The following is a 22,812-nucleotide window of genomic DNA, read 5'->3' on the forward strand; positions in this document are numbered from 1 at the left end:
GCTTGCCGTAAAGCGCGACTGTCGTAAAAGTGCCGTAAAAGCGCGACTGTCGTAAAATGGGCGATGCCGTAAACGCGACTGTCGTAAAATGGGCGATGCCGTAAACGCGACTGTCGTAAAAGGGGCAGTGCTGTAAAGCGCGACTGTCGCAAAACTGCCGTAAAGCATGACTGTCGTAAAAAGTGCCATAAAGCACGAGTGTCGTAAAAAGTGCCATAATGCGCGAGTGTCGTAGAAGTGCCGTAAAGCGCGACTGTTGTAAAAGTGCCGTAAAAGCGCGACTGTCGTAAAATGGGCGATGCCGTAAACGCGACTGTTGTAAAATGGGCGATGCCGTAAACGCGACTGTCGTAAAAGGGGCGGTGCTGTAAAGCGCGACTGTCGCAAAACTGCCGTAAAGCATGACTGTCATAAAAAGTGCCATAAAGCACGAGTGTCATAAAAAGTGCCATAATGCGCGAGTGTCGTAGAAGTGCCGTAAAGCGCGAGTGCCGTAAAAGTGCCGGTGCCATAAAGCGCAACTGTCGTAAAAGTGTCGTAAAAGCGTGAGTGTTGTAAAAGTGCCGTGCCGTAAAGCGCGACTGTCATAAACCGGCCACAAAGCGCGAATGTCGTAAAAAGTGCAGTGACGCGCGAGTGTCGTAAAAGTGCCGTAAAGCGCGACTGTCGTAAAGCTGCTGGTGCCGTAAAGCGCAACTGTTGTAAAACTGTCGTGAAGCATAACTGTCGTAAAAGGGGCGGTGCCGTGAAGCGCGACTGTCATAAAACTGCTGTAAAGCACAAGTGTCATAAAAGTGCTGTAAAGCGCGACTGTCATAAAAGTGCTGTAAGGCAATACACACAATGATTTTTCATGCAGATAGTTAGAGCTGTCTCACTTTTACCCTCCTGATTTTCTTCTGGGGTTTGGGGGTTTTGGGTTTTTTGGGTTTTTTTTTTTCCTTCTGGGGTTTTGAATTTTTTTTTCTGGGCTGTAGGGCTTGGTTGCCAGCTGCAGTCAAACCACAACAGTGTATTTATAAATTGTGAATGCTTTTCCTTGCCAGACCATTCCACAGACTTGATGCATTCTCAGATGATGTCTTTTCAGCACTGTTTCCAGTGCAGACCTCCTAGTGCTCAACACCATTCACTGTGAGCACCATAAAATAAGAATTTCTAGACTGTTGATGAAGATAAAAGCTGTAGATGAGGGTTTATTTGTACTTTCATTAAAATAGCAGCCTCAAGCTATGCACAAATAGCTCAGTCTTACTGCACAAACTGAAAAAAGGCAGAAATTGCTCCAAGCACTACAGACTTAACATTCCAACAAGTTTAAATTTGCTTTCCAGTGTCACCTTGCTCCTCTTTCTCCCTCAACACGGCCTCTTTTTCCTAAATATACCCTTTGAAAATTCACAGTATCTTCTGATATGCTTTATAACCAATTTCATTTAACAAAACCTGAGATGTGTAAAAGACATATGCTAACTCTAAGGTGAAGTAAGTGTGTCCTGCAGGACTCTCAGTATAGGAGTAATCAGAGATATCCCTGTGGTATGAATACATTTTTAAAATATGCAACTTTAAAAAAATTCTTTATTTCTTAATGGGAATTCAATTAAACACAATAACCCAGGCCTGAAAAAAACACAAACCAAATCATCAATGAGCAAACAAAATACAATATGAAAAAAAAATGGATGCAACTAAAATTATATGCAATTGGAATTATCTTTGAGTATAAGGCTACAAATATGACTTCTGCTTTACCTTCCTTGCTTTTATCTATATATTCAGCTGTTTTCTCTTGCTTTCTTTTCTCCCAGTGGAAGGAGAAACTAAAATATAGCTTTGCTTTAGACAGCACATCAGTAAGTGTAATAATAATATATTTTTGTTTAGCTAACAGCTTTTGTTCAGAACAAGCTGACCAAAATTGAAGGTAAACAAAGGAATGCAACACATCACAAAAGTTTACAGAAACATCCCAAATTGTTCATGATTTAACATTACCCTTGTCAGAAAAACATATTAGATTCTTCTTTTTCATCTCTGGATTTCACTTCCAAAGTAAGCAGAGCGAGCAGCAGCGTTCCCTAGATTAAACACTAGTGATGGATAAGGGGAGCAAGTTCATACTTTATGTTTCTGATATGTGCCTCCCTCCACCCCTGTATCAATCTAAATGTTCTCCACATTATTCTCCACTCAGAACACTCCCCACCAGTACCAGCTATCATCCCTGCTGAACAGCTCTGCAGCAGCATTAATAAATTTCCCAATGATGCTTTTATTGGCCGCTCCATGCATCACAAACATATTTCTTTTGAAAAAGTTCAGATTGGAAAAGAGCAGAAAACCTTCAGAGTGCACTTGAGGATGGAGTGAGCTCCTCAGATCAGCAGGAGGAGATGGGATTTCTTGTCCCCAGGCCCCAATGCCAGCTCCTGTCCCTAGAGAATGGAATTCCCATCACCAACAGCCACCTCTGGCACTGCAGAGCAGGAACCAGGACTGAAACCCCAGGCCAGGTGTCAGGCTCAGCAGGGGCAGGGCAGTGATTTTTCCATCTCAAAATGGAAACCTTCAGTCACACTCATTAGCAAAGTTACCGGCAGGAAAAAAAAAAAAAAGAACCTTTCTAAGCAGCTGCTCCTTCGTCATATATCTAGATAAGGTAATAGGAGAATAATATTCAGTGTGATTTTTTACACAGATATTCCCTTAGAAATTGGTTCATTATACTATCATACTTAAAGTAATAATCTTTCCTTCCAGGAAAGCTGTATGTAGCATTTAATCTTTTGTGAAGGGGTGTGTAGGTATTACAGTAACTACGCTTGACTAAAGCTATAGTATTAAAATACCTTCCTTTGAACTAGAAATAAGCCAAACTATTCTGAAATTCAAATTCAGTAAATTTTATGTAACAGCAATTGAGGCAAAAAAAAATTCCTCTGGATTTAAGTTGCTAGAAATAAGCCAATTTTCCTTCCATAGTATTCTGGAATGAGATCAGTGTATTAGCTGACTGGTTCTCACCATAAGCACAATTGCAGAAGCTGACCTACGAAGTTACCTGTGGGATTAGGAAGAAAACACCTGGTATATTATTCCATTACCAGGTAATTTTTTTGTAAGTGCCAGGGAACAGTTTCATGTCTCCCAGCAGTGTAAGAAAAACTTCTGAAAAAAAATTTGAATTCATCTTCATGCAAAAATAAGATGTAGGAACAATCATTCCAGATTAGATCAAAACTTCAACTTTTCAAGCACATTATTAGAATTCAGATTAACTATCTTAACTTTTCCTGATCAAGAGAGCACTTTCTTTCCAAAATAAATTTACTGGTGTGCTACTAAGAGAGTGCTTTTGTTAAAATAATTTTCAAAGACAGAATGATTATCAATTCAGCAGAATCACCCTTTTTTTGCCTTAGAAAAAAAGCAAAATTTTGGATTTTTTTCAACTAAGCAAAATTTTATATTTTTTCCCCAGCTTTTTAAAATTAACTAACTAGTGCTGCTTTCTGCTGGTTGGAAAATATCAAGGAAATAATGTCAAAATGCAGAGTGAACAGTATCATTTATGGAGATGGGGAACTAGGGAGAGAGCAATCCATTTGACCATGTATAAATTCATTCATTTGGGGAAAGTGAAACATTCATGTTCAGGCAATGGGTGACTTTTGTGGATTCATTCCCAAAGTCAGAAACAGAAGTAAGATACAGCAAAAGATAGAAGAAATACAGTATATAAGAGGAAAATGTAAACTAGAATTATAGTCAGTATAATATAATATAGTACAACCAAATCAGTCAATCTTGGCCTTTTCATACTGCAGATATCTAGAGGATGTGTGATGGATTAAAGTGGTAGCATAATGGCACCTGCACACTGTGAAAATGTAGATCTGTATCTGGAGACTTCATCTTTCCTTCACCAAACTTGGTACTTCAAGGATTGGCATTGCATTCTCAACAGAATAGCAAGAATAGCAAGAAAGATGGTCAGAGTCAGGCAGAAGCTGTGGGTGACTGGATGTAATCAAACATGTGGATAACTCTTGTGTCAGTACAGAACATCCTTGTTTCCTTTCTCTTTAATTTGGTAGTTCTTTGTTTTGAGATGTAGCCAAGGTCAGTTTGATGGGCATTGGAACAACCTGTCTAGTGAAAAGTTTCCCTTCCTATGGCAGGGGGTGGGATGAGATGATCTTTAAGGTCTCTTCCAACACAAAAAATGTTGTGACTCCATGATTCTGGGAAGGAAAGAATAACCTGTTTTCTGAAAAACATGCACACAAATGGCACATTTCACTTATGAGGCTTTGCTGTGTTAAACACAACTCCATCGCTGTGCTTCGTTATCACAAACAACGAAAAAGGGAAAACTCTTTGCAACAAAACTGAAATTTTGAACAGTGCCTCAGGAGCACAATCACCCTCTTTTGGGGGTAGAGAATCCAACTTCATTTTGGTTAAATATTTACCAAAATCTTTGCATAGTGGTGCAAATCTATAAAAAGCCACAAGGAATTACATTGTTACTGAGCTAGCCCTGGATTTCTCTGTATGGAAAAGCAGTCCAACAGCAAATGCTTGTGTCCTTGACATCCCAGGATTTCCAGTGGAGTTCCCAAGAGTGAGGATGGCTCCGCTGTGCCCTTCTCTGTGAGACACAAATCTGCCAATATTTGCCTAGTAATGTACTCCCTAGAAGATTAGGAGGCTTGGCCCATGCAGTCCCCTGAGGGCACTTCCACTCCAGAGACAGATGTTTAAGGATATACATCCTCTTCCTGCAATAGAAGGTAGCATTAAAAATCCTACATGGATTTCAGCTAGGGAATTCAAGTAGTGCCTTTTTTTCAATTCATGGTCATGCCCCTATCTGTAAAATGTTACATATCAATGGCCTGAACAATAATCTTATATAATTTTGTGTTAAGATAAAATTATATTGCCAATGGTTACAGTTTTTCCTCTAGTGAAAGAGCTCTTGACACCAACGGCTGGGCAAATTAGAAGTGACAGCCACAACAACTGCTCCACACTTGAGTAACACAAAAGCATGCAGACAAAAAATGGGGTTGGTGGTGGCCAACAATGCCACCTGAAGTGTGCCTGTATCACTTGTGAATGTTTTTACCTCCTCAATGTGACTGTACCAGGTCTGTCCTGAGCTTTAGTGCTCACATGGACAATTTTAGAATGATATTAAATTGTGAACTTATAACAAATTCTCTTCGTCATCTATTTCATTCACTGGAGATTGACATAAAGTCAAAATGAGTTAAGAACTCCAGGTCTTTGAGTGATCTGTAATCAGGTAAGACTCTACTTAGAGTATCCAGCATTGTGATCAAACAGGAAAGATTTTTGATATCCAAATCTCAAGGGCAAACTCAGGGAGGAAAGTCTGTGGGGTGATTGGTTTAAAGTCTGGGGTTCAAGAACTGCACACAGTTATTTCTGGGGAGTACATGAGCTCTTGGTTTGGCCTTTCATGATCTTATTTTTAGGTGGTCAATGTCTCTTGGAAACACCATAGAGCTAATGCATAGTAGAGCCTTTTAGTCAAATAAAATATAAAGTAAGAAATATGATGGTTAAGGCTGTTCAAATAACATGCATTCTTGTCTACATTTATGCAAGCGTTCATTATAATTTTTCCTTTTATAACAAAGGAGAATTTTATTTGCAATCCTGCTTCTTAATTCATTTACCCAAAACAAATCACATAACTCATCTGTAAGTCCAGCAAATTAAAATCCCATAGGGCATCTAGCTCTATGGAAAGAGTTAGAAAATTTTGCTTTAAGTAAGAAAACTGGCAAGACCTAACAAAATGTTGCAGTAACACTGCATGCTTTAGGCTTCACCTTCTTATTGTTATTTTTCTAACATTATCACTATGCAACATTTAAAGTTCATTAGCAAGAATATTTATTCTGGAGTCAGTTGTACTGGTATTATAATAATAACTCAATTTCATGCATCTCAAAACAATAATTATATTTGTTTAAAAACTATATAGACAATGTTTAACAGATCAAAAGCATTTATTGTGCAGTTACCTTTTATGATATTCACATATTTACTTCAACAAACTTCACTAAGTCACCACTGTGTCAAAGAATATGGGACATATGTTGGTAAGTCACACTGGAAATCACCTGATTTATCCCCATTTGTTATGAAACACAGAGTTTTGAATCTGCACTAAAATCCCTTACTCTACTGAACCAACTGATCATACAGTTTTGACAATATCACAGTAATCACAGAGAAAATGTGAGGTTCAGGAAATGTTCCATAAGGTAAATGATTGCAGAGGATGGCTTTCAGAAAAATGTTAGTAGTTATACATTCAATAAGGTTTCTGTATGCATATGAATATAAGATAAAAATTTCATTTAAACTTCCTTCACAAATACAGGTTGATAATACAGTTCTCGTGTTCCCAAAAAACCTGAATACATCAGTGCTTTTAAGGAACATTACCTGGGTTTTACATTTGGTGTTTTTAAGGAACATTACCTGGGTTTTACATTTCAGGTTCTATTCCTATTTGTGAATTATGCTCAAAAAACTGCCTGAGTCCATTTGGAGGAATACAAATGAAATGTCTTTGTTGCAATATTGATGTGTCTTGCTGAATTTGGACACAGCACTGATTTAAGATCCATCATCTGTTTAAATGGTACGTGTGTCCATAATTTCCACACAGCTGGCTTCAGTAACATATTAACAATTCACAGAAAGCTTCATTAATATATTTTTCAATGTTAAAATGCTTTGTAAACATTTCAGGGCAGAGATTCTTTGCCAAGTGCCTGTTTTGAGGAGCCTTTCAGGTATGAGGTGAGTCTGTGACCCGTGGTCACTGCCCAGCTTTCACTGTGTGACTGTAACAAATCCACACCCAGTGACCCCATCTCTGACCCACATCCCAGGCCATGGCAATGCAGCCATTCCTTGAAATTCCTTGAAAAAAAAAGCCACTTGTTCACATTTTTCATAAAAGTGAACAAAAGGGATCTGAGGATGGATACCTCAAAAAGACATCCAGAAAAAACAACCCCCACAATGTTCACAACACAACAAAAATGTTCAGTGTTTCTGACCTGTTTTACCAGCCACAGACTGGTGTATGATGCAGCAGCCTAGCTATTCCTCCAGGAGAGGAAAACCCATTGCTTCTGAGTCATGGACTAGGAGAGGAAATTCCTAAGCAAAGAAGATTGCATACTGGCAATATTCAAAGAATGAAAATGGCTAAAAAACAAGCTGAGAGGTATCATGACTGAAAATGTTCCCAGGAACAAGAAGCGGACAGGAAGGGAAGGAAACTGTTAGGCACTAAAATAATCCCAGAGACACAGGAATATGGGTGTTTTAAGGCCCTGGAACAGGAACAGCTTCACTCTGAAACAAAGCAAAGCTGCAGTTTGAAGAATTTGCCCAGAGTACCACCCATCAAATTCAAACAAAATCTTGAGTCCTGAAAGAAAGGAACAGAAGGTGTCCATTTGCTAGAGCTGAAGGAAAATGAAGAACTGTTCTTGCATCTGGGCACAACTGCCTTGTTCTTTTGCTGATCAGAAAATAAACTCAGATGATTTTACACAAAGCATACCACAGTGTCCTCTCTCCTGCCTGTCTGGGGACAATGAATATCTATATCAGTGTGGCCCAGAAGGAGAAGAAAACTCAAGATCATACTCAAAACTTTTTTTTTGTTTTTTACAAAAAATTAAGAACTAAATAAAGATAGTGAAAAAAACTACACAGAAATATACAAGCACCAAAATTGGAATGACTGGCTTATCTCCCCTCTAGGAAAGCAGCACACAAAATCTCCAATTTCAAAGACCACATAGCTAATTTTTTTCCATTTTTTTGCCCAAAAGAAAAATTAAGAAACCCCAAACTCTTAGTTCGATGTAACACAACTGCAGTATTTTTTTTCTTTTTTTTTCTTGAGAGTTCAAAAACAAAACCCAAAGAAGCTGAAGCCTAATTGTGGTACCACCTTACTGGGGTTTCCACAGTAAGACAGCACAGAGAAAAGCAGATAATAAAATCATCCCAGATGTCTGTTATGAATAGACAGGGGCAGACAAGTAATCCACCTTGAAGAGAAACTGACATCATCTTGACATCAAGCCCACTTTAGAACAAGCCCTGTGTGGTGACAGGAGTGAGCAGGATGTATGGATTTAAACCCATAAAGAAATAAGAGAAGAGAACTGAGTTTCAATTTTACACCCCAAAAAGATAGTGCATAAAATAGAGACGCCTTTGTCAACAGTTTCTAAAAGAACTATGTTCTATTATAACCTCAACAAAAAAATTTAATTTGTCCTGAAATTAAATTTTACAGGCTATCATTTTAACAAGAAAATTTGATTATATTGAAGGTTAAACTAAAAGGTTCTTTTCTCTTCAACCCAAGCTTAAAATGAAAATGTAATTACAGTGATAAATACTCTTTAATATACATTTTTGTTTAGCTATACTGCTGTATTTTTGATCCATCAGCTGTAAGAATGAACTAATATAACTCAAAATTTTGAAAAGTGTTTTATCTGATGGATCACTACCTGGTATAAACTTTAATTTATTATTTCAGTATTTTATAAGAATGCTTATTCTGTTTAAAAAGATACAGCACAGGACTGACTTCATTAAGGAGAAGTGATATTTTTAAGAATTCATGTGCCTGATATTTGATTAACTGAGATGTATCTCACTCCTGTTTCCAGACTCTTAAATTAAAAGGTTTTCCACCATCTTAGGTTGAATGCAACAGTCTTTTAGGGAAATGTAAAATTCTTTTGCCTTATAAAGAGACCTGGTTCCCTCTGAAAAACCTCTGAAATCTTTCTCTCCTAAACTGTGCCCTGAGACACTCTCTCTACCCCCAGTGAGGGTGATAAAATGCACCTGCCACTAGCAGGGATATGAAACTGGGAAGCTTGATAGGGATCCCCACACCCAATAAGAACATGAGTGGTAAAATTATCCATCACAATCTGAAGGTCAAGTTGTCAAAAACACCTATGTTTACTAGAGATGCTGGAACAGAAGACTTAAAATATTAAGTGTTTTAATAAAGGCTTCAAAACTAGTTTCTTTGTCCTCTGTGAACTATGAGGAGCAGCAACAGCAGATAACACAAGGACAATAAAAGTGAAAAACATTCAACTCTGCTGAGAGAACACCTGAGAAAATGTAGGTTGAACCAGCTACCACTTACAAGTATTCATAACTAATAAACAAATAGAGGAAACAGTGCCAGATATTTATTTCAGTGGTGGGATTTTTGTTTTCAAGAACTTTTCTATCATAAAAAAAACAGGCAATAAGTCACTAATACCTGATATACCTTCATGATATTGACAGTTCCTTCTCCATGCTGGCCTGGGGATCCTTGGCTCTGCAGCAGATTTCTCACTGTCTCCTCCATTCTAGAGAATAAAAATATTTATAAAAGTCAACTGCATGGAAAAAATTTAAGAGTTGCATTCAGTGTTTTTGCTCTTTACAAGAGCCTAATGCATCCATGGCTACCACGAAATTAATATTTAAAGACAATCCTAGCCTCATAATGTTCTCATGCTCCATGTTATGAATAACACATTAAGGGCACTCTTTTATCTTTTGAATATGCACAGTAATTAGTTGTATTGTTTAAACCCTACCCAAGCTCTGTCACTAAACTAAAACCAAATGTGTGCAAAAGACATCACCTTGTTAACAGTGCAAACAACACCACGATGAGATTATTGCCTTTTAGGAGCAGCCAGGTTAAAAACCCCTCACAGAGCTGTGTTCTGAGCCACAGTGGGGTCTGTGCAGCTCAGAGAGGCTGTCCATGGCTATGGGGACACTGTGCCCATGGCCTTGGTTCAAGGGGGCACAGCAGCTGAACACCTTCACCCTCTCTGCCCTTTCAAACAGGTGCCAAAAGCTCCAGTCTGGTACCACCACCTCAGGACAGTGCAATCAACTCCAGCTCCATCTAATCAAGGAGACAGGTTTGCACTTCAATTTTAAAAGTTGTTAATAGGCACCATCAAAAGCCATCTTTGATCTACACACATTCATCAAGAATGTTAAAATGATGATAACACCAACCCTGCTAAATGGAGCCTGCTCAGAAAAAGGAGTTCTGGTCCTTCCCACAATGGGAAAAAGGGAAACCACCTATGAAACACTGCCCCATTCAAGGTGGGTCAGAAATTAAATCCCATGGGCTTGGATGTCAAAAGGCTGATCACAAACAGCAGGGCTGGGAGTAAGGCTGGTTTCAGCTGTGGGTAAGAGGAGGAAAAGGATCAAAACATGAGAGGAGCAGTGATGGACACAACAACAAAACCACTGGATTTCACAACTAAAAATCGTGAAAGTTCCAGCCAAAGATCCTCACACTTCTCCCCACTCCCCACACAGATTCTCACCCCAGCACAGCCTCTCCTTCAGCTGTGTTGCAACAGTTTTTCTCTCTCCCTTTCAGATTTTCTCTTCTTTTCCTTTCAAGCAGTCTCAGTCCCCTGAGACAGTGGGAAAAACAGCCCAGATGGAATAGGGGCTGGAGAAGGGAAAACTGCTGTGACACAGACACAAGGGTGATGCAAAGGCAGGAGAGAGAAATACCTTAGCTCATACTGCCAGATACACTGTATATTAAAACAGTGACCTTGAAGAAGGCGCCAGCATTCCTGGGCATATCAGACCAGCAACTGCCTGCTGTTGTTTATTTCTACTGTGTTTAGAGAAACATGACTTTTTTGTGTAGTATTCTTTCCAAATGAAATTGAGCAGAAGAATTATTCACAGGGTATCTTTTTTATATTTGTTTATTTCTAAGGTAACAATCCAACGAGACAGAAAATATTAGCTAACTGCTCTGGCCAAAGGCCAACAGCATTATCTTTTATATGAGCCTCTTGGTCTTTCTGTTCTTTCAATCTTATCACAATGAATGGCATTGGCTAATTAAGCAACAATGTGATGTTATTCCAGGTTTTCTCCTTCCAAGTCAACCCACCACACTACTTTTCAAGAAGCTGACACTGGGTGCTCATTCTACCCAGATGAACACTGACATTCTACTTATTTCTGTGAGGTTTTTTTGTCATTGATGTGCAGACTTCTACACTGCCAGAATGCCCACAGAATAGTTTGACCATCTGTTGACCAAATGTGCATAAAATCAAGCCAGCTCTAATCTCTAGTGCAGACAGTGGTGCAGTTTTTCAGTTGCAGATTGGAACCATTTCTGCTCATAGGCTGACCTTAATCAGATGCCTTTTACAAGAAAGAACAAATCATTTTGGTTCACACCATAAATTCCTGTGCAGTCCTCACAGAAAGATTTAATTTCCTAACATGTCCACCATTTCATTTTTAAATTAATGGTGTAATAGCATTCTTAATTATTGTGTTTATCTATGCAAATTCAGTTCCACTGCTAGTCCTCCACAACATTCTTCCAAATTAATAAACAAACAAAAATGGGAGAAAGAATAGATTCAACCAGCACTAAATCACGGTTTTTCAATTTAGAACTAAGAGTATTAATGAAAATAAAGTCTAGTTGCATATTACTATGATCACTTAAACCAGCTCAGGAAAATTATGAATTCCTAATTCAATAGGTCCTTTAATCTTCAGTCAAACTCAGATAATCTATTTTAGACCACAGGCCTGCCTTGTTGAACAGCTTTAGAGGGGCAGGTGAGCACTCAGCTTCTTGTGGCAATCAGAAACATCTCCCATCAGCACTTAGATGTCTAAGCAATAGGGTAATTTTTGCAACATGACCAAGAGCTCAGTTAAAGGCAATTGAAACTTCTGTGGTTTTGCTGTTTGCAGCTCCTATAAAAGTCTGTAAGAGCTGACAGCTATTAAATTGAATCACAGACATTACAGACTATGTGGTCACATCACCATCAAACCAGCCCTGGGAGGATATTACAAGCTTTGGGTAGCCATAGAATAGCTGAAAAAGAAGAAAAAACTAGGAGAAAACAGGGAGGTGAATTATGCTTGCAGTCAAATCCACTGCAAAGCTCTGATGGCCAGTGCTGCTGCAGTTTGTGAGCTGCTGATTCTTCACTCACATCCCAATTGTCCTTTTCTAGGACCAAATATGGTACAGGAGGATAATCAAGACTTGTTTCTTATGAATGAGAGTTTTTGATGCATGAATTAATGGCACCTTAATTGAAAAGCTATTGTCAGCTTATGATCTATAAAACTCTCCTCAGTGACAACACTTGCCACAGCAATTTACTACAAATCCTATTTACAGAATGCAAAAATAATGGAGCCTCTATAAATTCAGCTTGGGATCCCATGTTTTGCTCCCTCAACAAGGCCACCAAAGGGTATGAAAATTTTGGAAGTGAAGCAGAAAAATTATGAGCTTTATGAAAGGCTATTTCTACACATTGACCTATATTTTTTCTCCTTCTGGTAACCACAAAAGGTTATCTACTCTTGGTTTTGATTCTAATATCTCAGCTGGACCCAATCCAACATCCAGCACTTCCAGATTATTTTCAGGATAGTTATCCCCACATGTGTATTCTGCCTTCTTGCTGCACTGCTTTGCCAAGGATTCTCTGTATCTTATGTAACTAGCAAGCTGTTAAAATCTGAAAAATCAGCCTCTAAAGCTCATAACTTCTGAGTCTACATTCTTCAAGCACTATTTAAGAACATTTATTTTCCCCTTTCTTTTGTATTTTATTTACTGTCTATTCATCTGAAGCATCTTGCGCCATTAAATTTTCTGTTACATCTCTCATTCGAATTGTCATTTTCTTAAAACTCAAGTGTTCCTTTCAACTTCTATTTTTTAATAAATCTATGGGGGGTGTTTTAGGCGGAAAGTAAATGAAAACCATGTTCAACACAAGCTCCTTAAGTTTCCTGACAAAATACCAGTTTAGTGTGGGGGACAGATCCTCACCAGTCCTAATCTAAGGATAAATGTCTCAAAGCACAAAACAGAAGAAGAAATGAGGCATTCAGAAACCAGAATCTGTTCTTGAACTATAAGAATTTAAGTAACATAAAATATTAATGATGCTGTGGAAAGCACTGTCAAGATTCCATGTGGAAGATATTTACAATTACAACCACAAGTGTTCAGGAGTGGCTTATCCAGAGAGGATTCCACAAAAGGGATTGCTCTGAAGCTGTTGAAATGACAGTGTGTGCCACAAGAAGAGACTAAACAACTTGCTAAACTTAAGAGACTGAGGGTTTAAGCAGCCAGGTATGACTTATACAAGAGAATCAGTGGGAAAAAGGTAAAATGTGATAGAAAACTATATCAACCTAAGGCAGATGATTGAAAAACAAGTTGTATTTCATGGTTAGAAATACATCTAGGCTGGAATTAGAATGTTTCTAATAATTTAAAAAGTGAGACTCTTAACCAGCCTGCCAGGTGGAGTAACAGGATGAGAAATACAAACAGTTTCAAGCCACAATTGATTCATTTATGAAATTAATTACACATCATGTCAAGAGCTGAGGATTTGAATTTACGATCCACAGGTTCTTGCTGCTATTCCTCCTGACCCAAAATCACTCCTACACTTAAAATATGCAATTTGTCCTGTGCTGTTGAGGGAATATCAGGAAATTAACCCATTTGCAATATACAGTAATTTATTTTGTTGGGGTTTTTTTCTGAGTGTGTTTCTGGGCAAGGAGAAGACAGGAACCTATGGAACGGAGAAAACATCATTCCCTGCCCAGGGAGCAGCCCACAGAGCACAGATGCTCATGTGCCCAAGGCTGCAGGAGGAAGCTGCCTCTGGTATTTTTGCTGGAGACTTGCTTTTAATGCTGTGTTTCTGACAGCTCTGCTGCCTCCCTCTCCTGCCTGGCCCTGCTGGCTCCACTCCCTGCAAGAGCCATAGCACAGCATCAGCCAGGCCAGGTTGATGTTGCTGCATCACTACTGAGCAATTCAGCTCCTAAATCCCCTACCAGTTTTCTCAGGACCATCACTTGCACAGGCAGGCACATACTTTGTGCCATCCCACAGCAATACCATGGTCAGAAATCCTGCTTTGTGCCTCTGCCATAAATAAACACTTTCCCTGGCCCACACTCAGCTCTCCCTCCCAGGGACAGGCAGCACAGAGCTGTTCAGCAATAGAAGGTTGATGACAGATTCAACCCCTTCCCCCCCTGACCTATTTCCTTCCAGATTTCCACAGGCTGGCAGCTGCCTTTTGCTAGGTGCTATCACCTTCCCTCCTCATCATCCTCAAGCTCGGTGGTTATTTCAAATGTATGTCACAAGAATTCCTTCAGCTTGATTCTGATTTAGTTTTACAGAGATATATCCAAAGGTTTCTACAAAATCCCACTGCAGCTGTTGAGCTTTATGTTTCATTTTTTTCTTTCTCATTTCATGCAAGGTGCAGGATAATTTTTTAGTCTTAGAGAAAAATATCAATAACAGATCTTTCTCTGTCTTCAGCCTGTTACTTCAGTGTAGTTAAAATCCTCAGGAAGATATTTTTTTCCAGCTCTTATCTGTGAAAGAATGAAGCTTCCTGTCTCTCTCCTATTTATGTCTCCCAACTTCTCTTTTCAGTTAGAGCTTTCCTGGTGATGTGCTCTGGGTTTTAGCTCCTTGAGCTGTCTCAGCCCTTCCTACCACCTGATCACAGACAAAGGAACAGGTTCCTGTGTGGTTTCTCAGCTCTTTTAGCTCCTGTTCACCTGTAAACCAGCTGGTATTTTCACCAGCAGGACTTTGGTTGTCTCTTTGGAGACTACATTCTGTCTGGCATTGTCATAGAACTCTGTCCAAGCTTCCCAGCTCCCTCTCCAATCTCATTATCCAACCAAAAAAAGAGCTTCTCTCAGATCCCAGACAAATCTGTTTCCCTACTTGTTAGTAATTTTAAACTTCAGGATTGGGCTTACCTGCATCTCACTTCCCTCACCACTCCATTCAAAGCTTTGCAATGGACCAGGTTAAACAGGAAAAATATCAAAGTGGCTTTACAAGATGTAACAGGGAAAAAAAAGCTCATCACCAGCAGTTCCTGTTCACTGCATCCTTGCAGGAATGTCTTTCTTTCTACCTGGTTTCAATTAAATTAGTGGCTGTGTGCTCTGTCTCCAGGGATTCCCATTAGGAGCAGACATGGCTGCCTGCTCTCCTCAGCCCTGCAGGCTCCTCTCCAGACTGTGCAGCGTCCTGCAGCCCCACTGAGAGCCCCATGTGTGAGCCATGGTTGGTGTCCCCAGGATGAGCCACCCCCATGGTGGTCCCAGGATGAGCCACCCCCATGGTGTCCCCAGCTCTGCTGTCCCCTGTGCCCTCCTGCCAGCTGCGAGCCCATGGCTTCAAGGGCTGGGGCCTAGGAGACAAACACAAAATTCTATAAAGAATTTAGATATTGGAAATGGATTAAAGAGAGAGAGAGACGTGCAAATGGGTATGTGATGAACTTAAAAAGAGAACTGACAGATGGGAAATGCTGGGGCTTTAAACCCTAAGGGGTTTTCAGCTCTGCTTAGGATCCAGCACTGGTACAAGCCTGATAGCAGCGAGCTGGGCAAAGCAGAATGCTCAATATCCCCATTTAATATTTCAGTTGGAAAATAAAGTAATAACATCCTTCATAACAGCAGCAGAAACATGCACACGTAATGTATAATTTATATTTATTCTTTCTGTTCATCAGCACAGGTGCTTATCAATCCAGAAATATCCAGGAAAATCCTTCTCCCGCAGCACCATCTCCACCCTTTCCCCACCACAGCCCTGTGGCATTTCCAAACTGCACAAGCCATGCAGTTTTCACATATTCATACAAATCCCTCTTTCCAAAACACACTCCAAGCATATCTGACCTGTTGCCCAAAGGGCACTCTGAGGATGAGGAGCATCACAAGTACCTTGTGCATGATGAAGGCAATGACTGCACAGGCCTGCTGGGTGAAACAGGCCTTGAGCTCCAGTCACACGGGCAGAGGAGGATCCTCTACTCAATCAGAGAATCCTCTACTCAATTGAGACAACCCAGTCAGGTTCTCTGTCCCTGGACCATGCCAACACTCCAAATTGCACAGAACTGAAAAAGTGAGAACAACTTCTACTGTGTTGAACCACTGGCCATTGATCTCAGTGGAAATTTTCAAGGTATCCTTAAAATAACAGGAATGTTTTGAGTACCAGATAAGTAGGTGATTTTGAGCACCACATAAGGGTAGGATTTTGAAAGACCTCAGCATTGGCACATCACTGCTCCCACACAAGTCTGAATTCTGTTATCACGAATGACATTTCTCTGAAACTGCTCTAACCGCCATGTGAGCCAGGAAATGTTGGAAGTGTTTCCATTGTCTCCCTCAGTCATATGGATTTCACTCATCAAACTTCTATCTACAGCAAAAAGCTTCTGAACAGCACTAGAAATCAGTGGTAATGTTTATTTCTGTGTTGACAGATAGACAAATGCCATATGGGCTGCATGGGTGTCTTCCATCACCAGCCCTGTGTATGATTTTGGAAGTTACAGGGATGGAGGAACAAAATCCAGCCCAAGACTAAGCTTTGCAGAAAAACTGCTCACCAGCAATTGAAAGGAATTTTCATCTGCAAGGACTGTCCCTCCTACAGGTCCCCAATAACATATTTGGGACTTTAGGACAGAAGATATTTTCATTAACTATAAGTGGATAGAACCAGGCACACACAGAAAGTTAATTATTGTGTCATCTTAAACATATGTTCATAAGTTCCAACTGTATTCATGCTGGAGGCACCAGAAATAGTCACAACTAAAAGCTTCAGAAAAAATTACAGGCAACTATACAAACAGACTGCAAATATTTCCAATTTCATATAATGGTGGGGGTTTACTTTTTTATTGTTTTTCTACATTTTAAACAAATATTTGTTTTTCCATATTTGCAAATGTTTAGCTGGATGGAAAGATATATCTACCAGTTCCTCCAAATACTCATATTTCATTTTGCATAGTGATGCAGACCAACCACTACTGTACAGAATTGTACAGCCACTCAAAATTAAAAAGCTCTTGTTCAATTCTGAGTCACAGCTTCAAGGTGGTACCAACACCATCCTCACACAGGTGCAAAAATTTCCTCATTATGTCACAATGAGGAAATTTATGCTGTTTGTGAATTTAAGGACTCTGAAGAACTAACTACCAACGGAGTCAATGGGACTCTAAAGAAAAAAAAAAGATAAATTCAAGAAACCATTCCTAGTTTCATTCCATAACCTAAATTTCACATCAAAAATCAAATTTTCATGACAGTTCTAGCCCTTTTCTGACGTTGTACAGCCAACTGCAAAGGCCCAAACTCTTGCACATGTAACTACACAAGACCCAGCCATGAGAGGAAGCTTCCCACCTTGAACTGAGATTCCCCCAAAATGGGTCACCTCTGATGTTCACAAAGAATATAAACAAACAATGTTCAGATTCCAAACCATGAGATTTGCTTAAAAGTACTTTTAAAGAGACAATAGGCAGTCTTAGTAAATTTTAGTAAAATCTTAGTAAATTCTTTTGAAGTTTTTGGGACTTCAGCCTTTCCAAATTTCAGCTCAAAAATACTGCAATAAACAAAGTAAAAAACTGAGATTTTCACATCAGCTGTGACTTCCTGAAAACCTCTAAATATAAGATCAGCAAAGATGGATGAAATGTGTAGGAATACTCCAAGTGATGTTTGCATTACAAATAACTATATGATATTTTAATTCCAAGGGGGATGTGCTGCTGCAGTATATCTAAAATTTCTCTTTCCTTTCTTCTCCTCAGCAGACAGCTTGCTTTGGACCTTCAGATATATTCCAAACAGAGGGAATGAAGCATTTCTGGGCTGGCCAGCTGTGATCAGGAGCAGCTGATGCTCTGATGTCCCCTCTGTGTGACTGGGAACAGCTCACACAACAAACCCTCCTCATTTCACTCTCCAAATTACCAAGTTATAGAATGAAAAGTATATAAATAAAATGCTTCCAACATGTTTTGCCTCAAAGTAGAGCCAAAGTGACTGCCAGGACAGTGAATGCCAAGTATCTTCCGCTGAGCATAAGGGATGCCTTCATCCAGGTAGGTTTCCTGCAACACAGATCCCTATTCCAGTGGCGCCCAGCTCAAAGGGAGTTTATTCTCCTGCAGGACAGATGCACTAAGCAGCAATATAGATCTGCTATTAAAGAAACCTCAGATGTACAAATAATTACTCTTGCAGAGTAATTTTCAGGTGGTTAGAGAACACCCACAAGAGCGGGTCATGTCAGAATGAAAGCCTTGTGGCTTTAGATTTCCAAACCATAGCAGCAAAGCAAACCAGCCTAAACAAGTAATAGATGGTCAGAATAATGGTCTCCAAGGGCTTAATTACCTGTGTCATTAGGTAGTGGTAGCCTCTCTAAAATTATATTGACAGCTTTTCTACAACCAAGCAGCTGATAATGAGGCAATAAAAATACATGACAGTGCACACAGAAGAGTGCTGCAGCAGTGTCATAAACAGCACCATCAGCTTTGATACCAACAAACAAGAGCTGCACAAAACTAATTGTGAGCTGCTCACAAAAAATCAAGGACATGCATTTTGTCATTAATAACTTTTCATGTTCTCCCCTTCCGTATGTGTGCAAGCCTGTCAAAAGCTAAAGAAGATAAGGAGGGAAAAAGAATAATATCAAGATACAAATGAAATGCAAGAGGAAAAAAGGAACAGCTGTATTAAAACAAACAAACAAAAAAGGCAGGGACAGTTTTATGCCTCCAAGTTAATTTCCATAAAGGACTCTACCATCTTTCCAAACACAGTATTCTGTCACAGCCACCATCCATTGTATGATGTAACAAAAGGAGTACACAGCTTCAAAATGCCAAATTTGACCTATTGAAGCTCTTCTCTTTAAACTGGATTATCCTGGAGACAAACAGAGTAAATGCAGGGAAACGTTTCTGTATGTAGGATTTGCACTGAAATGCACAGAAATATTTGCTGCATGGATTGGCTTCCACAACTGCCTGCTCCCATTTGAAGAAAGAAAGGAGAGAAATGAGAGGAAGAGAACAATACAAGACATGAGGATCAGAAATAAAGACAACACGGCATAAAAGAACTTTGAAGACAAAAAAAAAAAAGACATGAAAAATTTAAGTAAGAAGTAAGAAGGCAGAAAAAAAAAGTATAACAAAAAAGTTAAATGTACAGACAAGATTAGTGAAAAGATGTGTAGACAGACATCTCTAAGGTGCAAATGTTTAACCATTTGTACTGTATTGGTATTTCTTTTGAGAAACAGGAGACCATTTAAGAAGGGCTTAGAGAAAGATTTTCAGTCCAACTACAGCCCTAAGTGGAGAATCACAACATCTCTCCCTCCTCCACTCTCAAGCACTCATTCTTTAATCATTTATCTTCAGCACAGCACGGGATCCATTTTCAAACAGCTCTGCAGGATTTTAGCCACATGGCTCCCATTGTGTTTAATGGGAATCCTGTGGGCACAGCTCAGTATGAGGCTTTCAAAATGTACACCAAAAATCTCTAAATAATGCACTAGTTGAACATTACCCTGTTTACTTCTCATAGGACATGACTATAATGAAGCAAAGGTTAGGTCATTTGTAAAAGCAGTATTTATTGCAAAGCTCATTAATGTTTCCTATAGGAATTTTTTTTTCCACTGTAAAAATATTTAGCATAACTATTTAGGATTCTTTTTTTTCATAATATCTAAAGCAGAGAATAAAATCAACTCAAACCTCATTTGCTTCAGAAAGGAAGATCCAGCAGTTAAAACATCAGCCTATGCTTCAAGAAACCTTTTTTCAAGACTTCCCACTGTCATAGGATACCTCTGTGGCTTTGTCTCATATTTTCCCTCTGAAAATTGAGTTAACAGTTTCTATTTCATAACAGCTTTATGATGATTATAAATACCAGTGAAGCACTAATCAAAGATTCATCAGAAAAAAGCCTCAATATGAACTCCCTTCTCTCCCTTCAAGAGGAAGGCTGTTTCCACGATGAGGTCTGACACAACTTGAAAGCTTTGAGAAATGCAAATCTTTGCCATCCAGCTCTATAAAGACAAGGGCTTCATTTCTGTGCTTTCACCTTTCACAAGCAGCATTCAGAACAGATCCATGCACACACAACTTTAATCAACTTTCATGCACCCAAACAGGAGATCATATTCCATCATCCCTTGGAATAAAAACCACAGAAAGTTTCAGGGACTTCCATTCCAAGGGACAGATCCTCAGCCTTTGGAACACGTGCTAAGTGAAACAGCTCTGCTGCAGAGGAAAGGCTGATACATCCACTAGGCAAAGGTTTAACCAAGGAACAGCAAACAGAGCATATTTAACACATATTTCTAGCTCCAGAAATTAATATTAGATGCAATATTAACATCACAAGTTTACTACAAACTGTCACCTTACCCTTGCAATTTCTGCTACCTGAAAAATGTAAGATCACCCCAGGAATAAACACATTTATGTTAAAATACCTCAAAATTTGACTCAGCAAATAAAATTCTTATGTTAAGAACTAGATTAGCACTTTTTCCTGGATGTACAAGAACTGATACCAGATATGGCAGTCTAATAAGAAAACCTCAAGAAACGTCTATAAAACATGAGGTTCAGCATTTTGCAAGGTTCTGAGTTTGTCAGAGGAATTCAGAAAAATTAGATGACTCTATAAACTACAGTGTCTACCAGTTTCCAACTGTAGCAGCATGAATTATTGCAAAATTGCCTAACTTTGAGCACAAGTCATTCCACTGAACTCAAGAGTTCACTCCATAGAGTCAGAGCCTTTGTGACTTAAGTGAACAGCCAGGTTGTGTTTTAGCTGATCTGGTGGAGACAAAGCCTCCCAAGCCTGCCTTGCTAAGAAATTATTTAGTGGTTCTCCTGAGGGACTTCTTTTCCCCTCTAAGCAAGAATCAACACAAAGAAAAAGATCCCTTTGAATTCCTAATTAAATATTATAAAAGTTGAAAGAAAACTACAGTTATCTTATAGCACACTATTACCATGCTGGACACTGATTTCTAGCAAATCATTTTAGATATCTATGTCCAGGAGGGGAAAAGGGCAATAACAACAAAAAAAGTCACAGTGATACAGGAAAGAGAGGCTGGGCTGAACATGTTGGGAATGAATGTCAAGCACTGAGCAGCAGCACCTCATAGTGCTAAAACTTGAAATATTCTATTTATTCTCCAGAAAGGAAGGACCATTTACCTTCATCATGAGCAAAAATGCTACAGAGGGCAGGACCTCTTGTGCATGACAGGGGAATTGCCACAATGGGAGAAGAAGGTTTGTCAGGTCCTTTTATATCCGTAGCTGGGTGTGGCATTCACATTCTCTGAAAATAATCCCTTCACCCAGGATTGTTCTCCTGGGAAGCTGAGAAGCCTCAGAGAAAAGGAAAACAATTCTTATCTCATTTGTTTCTCCTGTGTTTTGCTCATTTGGAATGTGTTTGGAGATTGTTTACCCACAGGTGATTGTTCCATTGGATTCTGCTGTGAGCTGTTTTCACTCTTTGGCCAATCAAGGCCAAGCTGTGTCGGGGCTCTGGAAAGAGTCACGAGTTTTCATTATTATCTTTTCAGCATTCAGTAGGTAACCTTTATGTATTATTTAGTACAGTATTCAATAATATAATATAGTATTATAAAGTAATAAATTAGCCTTCTGAGAGCATGGAGTCGATGCATCATTCCTGCCTTCATCAGGGCTTCCCTGCAAATGCAATACCTGGGCAGGTGGGAAAGCTGGACCCACAGGAAATTACACAAAAACAATCCAAGCTGTGGGCATGGGAGACATCTCAGACTCCTGCTTGCTCTGTCAATTCAAGCTCTCTTTTATGATACAATTATAATAATTCCCTCAGGTTTCAAAGTTGTGTAGTTACAAGGAAAAAGAGATTTTTATGATAGATGTGACCTGGAGAGGCCAAGGTGGGCAGAGAGGGGAGGGTGGGTCAGACCTCCCTAGGGGGGCTGCACTCAGGGAAACTCAGATCTAGCCAGCCTACATGGCTTCAGAGAGATGTCAGCCAAAAGGAGGCAAAGGGAAGAATAAAGCAAGCGGGCAGAAATCCCATCCCTGCAAAAAGCCACATCCAGAGCAGTGGCTGTAGGGTGGGACAATCTGCCTTCACAGCAAAGACAATCCTGCCTGACACAAATGCAAGCAATGTCATCTTGCAGAACATCCATTGCTGACATGGAGTGTAAAATTAAACTAAAATGAAACTGAATTACTTTAAATCACCCATGTTCAATTTATTTTTAAAATAACTGCTATAATAGAAATTTTTAAATTATCCATATTTGTCTATTTTGTCTGTTCATATTTGTCTGTATTAGTGTGTTCTAAGCAGCATTTTTATTTCAAGATTCTTATAAAATAAGGATGCTGGCAATCTTTTTATTAGCATGTATTTTTATACCTTTGTTAAGCTCCTTGCTAATGATTTACTTCAAAGTAATTTCAGAACACTACAATAAAGTGTAATAGATTTCCTTAATCTTCAGGATCTCAAACCCTAATTCACTGCTGAGGCCACTAAACACATAACTTCTGAGAAATTTCTTGGCACGAATTAAACCTGTTAAAAAACAAACTTGCTCTTTGGAAATGCAAAAACTATAAAACCAACAATATTTGGAACTGCTGAAGGAATATGGTAACTCATTTTACAATAAAGGCCATGTTCTTCTTCACACAGGCTTCTTTTTTG

The 22,812-nt window shown here is 39.2% G+C and overlaps 1 protein-coding gene across 1 annotated transcript in view; it reads right to left on the reverse strand.

Moving 5' to 3' along the window:
* Positions 1-22,812, reverse strand: part of NCKAP5 (NCK associated protein 5) — a 355,478-nt gene that overhangs the window by 121,830 nt on the left and 210,836 nt on the right. Inside the window, exon 6 of the mRNA XM_059476435.1 lies at positions 9,371-9,461. Coding sequence (XP_059332418.1) covers positions 9,371-9,461 — 91 coding nt within the window. The remainder of the gene's footprint in view (positions 1-9,370; positions 9,462-22,812) is intronic.

Source organism: Ammospiza nelsoni, chromosome 7, assembly GCF_027579445.1.
Source record: "Ammospiza nelsoni isolate bAmmNel1 chromosome 7, bAmmNel1.pri, whole genome shotgun sequence".
NCBI lineage: Eukaryota > Metazoa > Chordata > Aves > Passeriformes > Passerellidae > Ammospiza > Ammospiza nelsoni.